The sequence below is a fragment of the Corvus hawaiiensis genome, chromosome 28 (genome assembly GCF_020740725.1).
Source record: "Corvus hawaiiensis isolate bCorHaw1 chromosome 28, bCorHaw1.pri.cur, whole genome shotgun sequence".
In the NCBI taxonomy this organism is placed as follows: domain Eukaryota; kingdom Metazoa; phylum Chordata; class Aves; order Passeriformes; family Corvidae; genus Corvus; species Corvus hawaiiensis.
Window position 1 is genome coordinate 2,123,552 of NC_063240.1, and position 6,376 is coordinate 2,129,927.

The window sequence follows — 6,376 nt, forward strand, 5'->3', positions numbered from 1 at the left end:
ACAGCAAGGGAGCCCTTAGGAGAGAATAAAGAATCCAGCTACTGAAGTCCAAGCAGTTCTGCTGACTCCAGGTGTCTTTCATGACTTGCTAACACACTGCAGAAAACAGGCCTGAATAGAGGGTACAAAGGGAAACACAAGCGGGCTAAGCTGCATAAGGAATGGGCTGATGTGCCCTGGGGAAGGAGTGTAAAGTAGTTAGTGTTTTCAAAAGCCATTTTTGCCCACTTCCCTCCTACCACCATCTAGGTCTGAAGACAGAGTAGGAAACAGAAGGTACTATTCCAGCGATTTCCAAGTCCTGAGACTCCACATAAGTCACAGAGGATTGCCCTCTGGAGTAAGTCCCAGCAGCACCAGTATCAGCATCTCCAGCTGTAGGTACAATAAACCACTGACCCAAGTTCTTGATCACTGAAGTTCAGGACCTTGTCAGCATCCCCCAGCAGCGCCCACTGAAGTACGTGTACCAAGAATACTCACTACCCTGGTTCTGAGAGAAAGGACTTTATTGTGTTGCAGCCTGTGCAACTCAATCCTTCTTTGCAGCAGCTTTCCTCATGGCTGCCAGGACGTTACTGAGTTCCTCCCGCTTCCTCTTGGCCCGAATGTGAGTGCCAACCTGCAGGGAGAGAGCAGAGCACTCAAGTCTTCACCCAGCACAGGCTGGGGTTTTTGCAGGTGTCACTGCCAACACACCCCAAAACCAGGCAGAATGGTAAAGTCCTGGAAAGACGGACTCGACCTCCAGCTACGAGGTTGCCATCGTGTCTCAGTAGTACCTCAGCACAGTTATTTGGGACACCAAAGGGGCTGCTTTCAGCTCATAACTGTTACAACTCAAGGAACCCCATTTAAAGTCTCCTGGTTAATGGCACCCAGCCTCTATCAGTGCAGCTCTCATCCTCCCCACACCAGACACACAAACCATGCAGTAATAGCATGACAAGCCTGAATCCCTGAGCTCAGGCCCTTTCTGGCAAAGTACCTTTGTATCCACCTCCTGCTCTCCCACCCAACCCAAGGAACATTCTCTCCACTCCATCATATTACACCAGTAACTTCCGAAACAACAGAAAAAAAATAAAGATAATTAATTAAAAAGCCAAATATTCCTAAGGGAAGGCAGAAAACAGAAAGCTGACAATAGTTTCTGCCATCCTTGTTAGTTAATTGACCCACCCGCTTCTTGATGAACTTCAGAGCACGTTTGTCCTTGGACACTTTCAGCAACTCCATTGCACGTCGCTCATAGGGTGCAAAGCCACAGACTTCCCTGATCATGTCTCGCACAAACTTGGTGTGTTTGGTCAGGCGCTGTGGGAAGGGGAGGGAATACGCAGGTTACAAGGCACGCTGGCTGATGCAAAGGGGACTGCAAAGGGCTGTGGCACACTCCCGGCTAGGCCGCAAAACCAGCCTACGCTGTTGGAATGTCCCAAAGACACCTGATCCCCGGCAGATGCTACGGAGCACTTGAGCTTGGCCAGGTGTGCCAGTCTGTCTTCAGCCTCGGGTCCGGATGTGTCACACACTGGCGTGGCCCAGCAGTTTTGGAAAAAGCAGGACCCACGGTTTGCACTGCAGCGCACATCGGACACCACAGCTACACGGAGCATTTAATCAGAGTGGATAAAAGGCCCGGATGCATTTTTGTCTCGTAACAACACACGCATCTATCGGACCTAGATAGCTCCGAGGAGGGAAACTCCGGGCAGTTTTGTAGGGATTGTCTTTTGTTACCAAGAGAAGAAGAACAGGAGAGACTCTAGAAGGCACACATCTTTCACAGCCGCCCGTCCCGCAGTCACGGGCAGCTCACGGATTCGGAGCCCTCCCGTCTCCCCACAGCGAAAGCGCCGAGCCGCAGCCCCGCGGGACAGGGCCGGAGGCGCTGGGCGGCTCCGCGCCGGACACACCAACATAACCGCGCTGCACACCGGGGGTAGCGGGGCGGTTCAGCCCCCGCGACAGAGCCGGGCCCGGGGCACCGCGCGCCGGCAGCATCTCGTACTCACCCCGCGGCGCCGACACTGCCGGGGCTTGGACACGTTCTTGGTCACTTTGTAGCCCTTGTTAAGGCCCACGGCCATGGGGTACCGGATGGCCATGGCTGCGGCACCGGGAGCCGATGGACGCGGATGGACACGGACCCGCCCGGCCTCACCTGCGCCGCACCGATGGCGCCGCACCGGAAGGAACGAGCGCGCGCGGGACGCCGGGACGGGGCCGCTTCCGGCGGCGAGCGAGGCCGCGGGCACCCCCTGGCGGCGGGAGCGGTGCGCTGAGGGGCGGGGGGTCAGCCTGCCGGGGGTCGGTCAGCCTGCCGGGGGTCAGCCTGCCGGGGGTCGGTCAGCCTGCCGGGGGTCGGTCAGCCTGCCGGGGGTCAGCCTGCCGGGGGTCGGTCAGCCTGCCGGGGGTCGGTCAGCCTGCCGGGGGTCAGCCTGCCGGGGGTCACAGTGGGTGTGAGGGGACAGCGCGGACGGGGAGGGGTCACCCCGCCGCGGAGGGTCCGGCAGGACTGCTGGTACCTCTCAGCTGCGGCCGGGGGGCTCGGGGCGCGTGCGTGGGGACAGACCCCGCAGGGCCGCCCAGCCTCGCACTCACGGACTTTTCCCCCATAAATTATAACTTTGGTATCGCTTGACCAGGATCCGATAAGGTTTGACAGACAAATCTAAAAGAATAGATTAAACGATTTTGTTGGAATAAAAGATACTGGATTTTCTTACCTCTGAATGAGAACTGAGGTGAATATGTGCAACTCAACTGTTTTCTGCTTTCAAAGACAATTCTATTTAATTTGTTGAGATTAAAAGTATTGACTTGAAAGTATTAGTTCAAAAATTGAAAATCTTGGCTTTTAAAACAAATTACAGAACTTTACATCCTGCTGTAGAGCTCGCCTTTGCAGGGCTGGTTCCTTTCATCGCAGGGCAGCGGTCCCGGCTCACAGCCTCGGCCCGCTGGACTGTGTCCCGGCTCGGATTCCAGCAGTGGGGAATGTTCGTGCGACCGGTCTGACTCCGATGCCTTTCTCCACAGGAGGGCGGAGTATGAACAGGCGTCCGCAGGGTGGTGACTGTCCTACACAGGCAGAAGGAGCTGCCTTTCTGAAATGTTTCCAAATGTTCCTGAAAGTCAACAAATAAAAATTATGAATGCCAAATTTGTTGTCAGTCTGCACCTCTAAAATCAACACGAGTTTGATACGATCTCTGCTACTGAGAACTATCACACAGGACAGCTAAAGGTCTCCCCATCCACAAGCTCTGGGCTCCTCACAGGAGGAGCTGCCGCAGCCCCGAGCTGAAGGAGGTGTCACCTCTCCTGTCACCTTTCCTGCCACTGCCGATGTGCAAGGAGCCACCTTAGGGTGGCTGCTCACTCAGCTCCAGGTGTGCTGGAGAAGGGCCCTCCCCTGCTCTGGCCCTTAAATAAACCCTTGCCTGGAAGAGGAGGAGGTGGCACCTGCTACTTCCCGCTGCCTGGTCTGTGAGCACGAACCCACCAGCAGCAGCTGCATGGGGCTCTTCCCTCTCACACCCTGACTATTGCCACCTTCCCCTCAGGACACCTTTCCATTCACACAGAAACCTATGGATCTACAGTTCCCGAACTCCCCTTGGGTTTCTCATCATTTAACCTTTCTACGCTGCACTGGACACCCCTCAAAACTGCCTTTTCCCTAAGACAAGTGTTCTTGCCTCCCATCATTGCCTGCACAAGTCCCTAATAGAAGATCCAGGTTTTCAGTTTCCAGAAGATTTTGCCCAATTCCAACATTGCTAAATGCCTTCTCCCACATTCCCAGCATTTGCAAACCATTTGCATCTCTGTGAATCCTTCTTTGGATTTTGCATTATATCTATTCACTCTTTGCCTTATTACTTTCTTAGAGGCATTACAAGCAAGATATGTTACCCATCAGGTGAGCCCCGAGGACAGTGGGGCAGAAAAAAGGTAGGTAAGGTAGAGGAAGCCTTGGGATTGGAGCTGAATCCGAAGCTGGGATGGACTGGCTCTGCTGAGGTGGACATGAAGGGCTCAGTGGACCATAAATAGGCTGAACATCTGCAGCGTGTCCTGGCTGCTGTGGCAATGTCCTGGGCTGCGTGGACAGATGCACCTGGCAGGGGCCTGGAAGGGATTGTTCCCTTTACCTTTCACTCATTAGATCACACCAGTGGTGCTGTGTTCAAGCCTTGCAATGCAAGAAAAACTTTGATTAACTGGAGTAAGTTCAGAGGAAAGTCATGCAGATGTCTGAGGCCTGGACCATATATCCTATGAGGAGCACTGGAAGGAACAAGCCTTTTTCAGCCTGGAGGAGAAGTAGAAGTGAGCTGAGGTAGATGTAAAACAGCCACCTGTTTATATACTTGGAGAACAAGTATAAGAGCGATCCATCCCAATGTTGAGCAAGTACAACAGGAGGCCAGACTGACTGAGTGGAGAATTCTGGATCACGTTTAAATACAAAAATTAAGAACGTGGGGGGTGGAAGCAGTATCAAAACTACCCAAGAGACAGGCATTGCATGGACATCAGGAACAGAACTGGAAAAGCCAGAGTTCATCTTGACCTGGCTAAAGACCAAGGAAAGAAGGAAAAGTGCAGCACCTTACCCTTCCCCGGCTGCTCCACGTTTATGAAGAGAGCCTGTTGAAGGTTAAGATTGTGCCTTTTTTTTTTTCTTTTTCCCTCAGGGATTTTTCTCCTATCTGTTGCTAAGAGACAATAACGACCGGTACTTAAGACACAAAAGAAGTGGCCAAGGTGGGAGGAAGGGTGGAGCTACACTCTCGTAGCTGAGGGGGCTTTCTTTTGGAAGGGCAGAGATACTGCGAGATTTTGGCTGGGGGATGTCTGGGCTCGGCTCTCCTCTCTCTCCCTCTCGGGGTCGGAGGGAACAGTCGAACTGATCCTACTGCTGCCACTGCACAGTCCAGCCCATTACTCTTTTATCCTACAGTAAGTGAGGCTTTTGCTCGTACGAGCAGCCGTTGCACTGGGACCTTATCAACACCCTCCTTCACTGGGAAGGACCCTCACCATCTACTGGGGTGCCTCAGGGGAAAACTCGGGACTCCAAGCCCCTTCCCCCTCTGAGGGAGCTTCCTGCCGTGTTTGGGAGCCCGGCTGCCGCTGCCCAGTCCCGCCGTTTCCTTCCCACTGCTCCGGGTTTTTCGCTTCACTGTAACCCCGCACCCGCCTGCCGGGACACCCCGCGGCTCCTGCTACAGCTGCGGAGTTTCTGATACATTTCGTTTGTCACTCCGAGGTGTGCCCGCCTCTGCCGTTCCAGCCTGCTGCTGCGAGGTTCCTGCTGCAGTCCATTCAGCCTCCCGAGTGCCGCTGAGCCCGGCCACCCCAGCGAGTGTGTCAAGGAAAGCCCCTTCTCTCCCTCTGCCGCCGCCTCAGCCGCCATTGCCGTGTGGAGAGGCGGCCGCGCTCGCGCCACAGCGCCCCCTGCCGGCGCGGGGCAATCAGCGCCCCCGCCCTGCCCGGCCGGGAGCCACCAGCGCCCCTGGCGGCCGCGAGCGGAGCTGCGCCGAGGGGAAGGTGCCGGCAGCCGGGAGCGGCTGGGCCTGGGCTCTGCTGCTGCTCGTTGGTGCTGCCGCTGCTGTTTGTTCATCTCCTTGCACATATCTAGATACACTAGTAAAGAACTCCTACTCCTTTTCACATATCTTTGCCTGAAAGCCCCTTAATTTCAAAGTTACAATAATTTGGAAGGAAGGAGGTCACATTTTGTATTCCAAGGGAAGTTCCTGCCTGCCTTGGCAGGCACCTGTCTTTCAAACCAAGACAGAGCCTCTCTCTGAGGGAGACAGATGAAGTTTATTTTAGTGTCCTTCCTCTTTTCCAAGTACAGAATCAGCACAACCTATGGTCCGTCTGACAGAGGCACAGGATGCACAGCTGAGTGGTGGTACCTGGGACTCCATTTTCTTCTGAACCTGAAGCTCATCCTGCTCACTGCAGAGGTATGCATTCTTAAGGCAGGCAGACATACCAGGTACAAACTGATTTCCACCTGTCCATTTGACTGCATTCCTCTTTCAGCCAGCCCCCTTCATGACATCATGGCCAAAAAGCCATACACACCTTCTGAGATCCACCATCTGCAGCTATGGAAAGGCAGAGCTCCCTTCCCTTCTGCTAGGGGAGCCAGAATTCCCAGAGGGTCACTGTGAAGCCTGTACCCACCAACAAGCTGTTGTGTGACATCGGATGAAAGATGCTCTCACAGGATATGCTCCCATAGCTGGCACAGTGGGGGAAACCCTTTACCCATTGATTCCAAGTATTAACTGAATCATCTCCCCAAAAGGGAGGAGGACAGGCAAGGCCAGCAGCCTGATGCTGCTCA

At 54.4% G+C, this 6,376-nt stretch overlaps 1 protein-coding gene and 1 long non-coding RNA gene across 6 annotated transcripts; one reads left to right on the forward strand and one right to left on the reverse strand.

Moving 5' to 3' along the window:
- Nucleotides 1–491: 491 nt before the first annotated feature.
- Nucleotides 492–2,232, reverse strand: RPL36 (ribosomal protein L36). The gene is made up of 3 exons (XM_048287981.1): nucleotides 2,019–2,232; nucleotides 1,183–1,317; nucleotides 492–622 (listed from the first exon to the last, which is right to left on the reverse strand). The coding sequence occupies exons 1-3, from the start codon at nucleotides 2,109–2,111 to the stop codon at nucleotides 533–535; spliced, it is 318 nt and encodes a 105-aa protein (XP_048143938.1). The 5' UTR covers nucleotides 2,112–2,232; the 3' UTR covers nucleotides 492–532.
- A 25-nt stretch (nucleotides 2,233–2,257) lies between these two features.
- On the forward strand, nucleotides 2,258–3,169 carry LOC125317854. 5 transcript variants are annotated; one of them, XR_007200201.1, is made up of 2 exons: nucleotides 2,258–2,279; nucleotides 2,652–3,169. It is a non-coding gene; the product is annotated as an uncharacterized LOC125317854 (long non-coding RNA). The 5 variants fall into 5 exon arrangements; XR_007200202.1 differs by having other exon boundaries at nucleotides 2,279–2,332; XR_007200200.1 differs by lacking the exon at nucleotides 2,258–2,279 and adding an exon at nucleotides 2,298–2,313.
- Nucleotides 3,170–6,376: the final 3,207 nt, after the last annotated feature.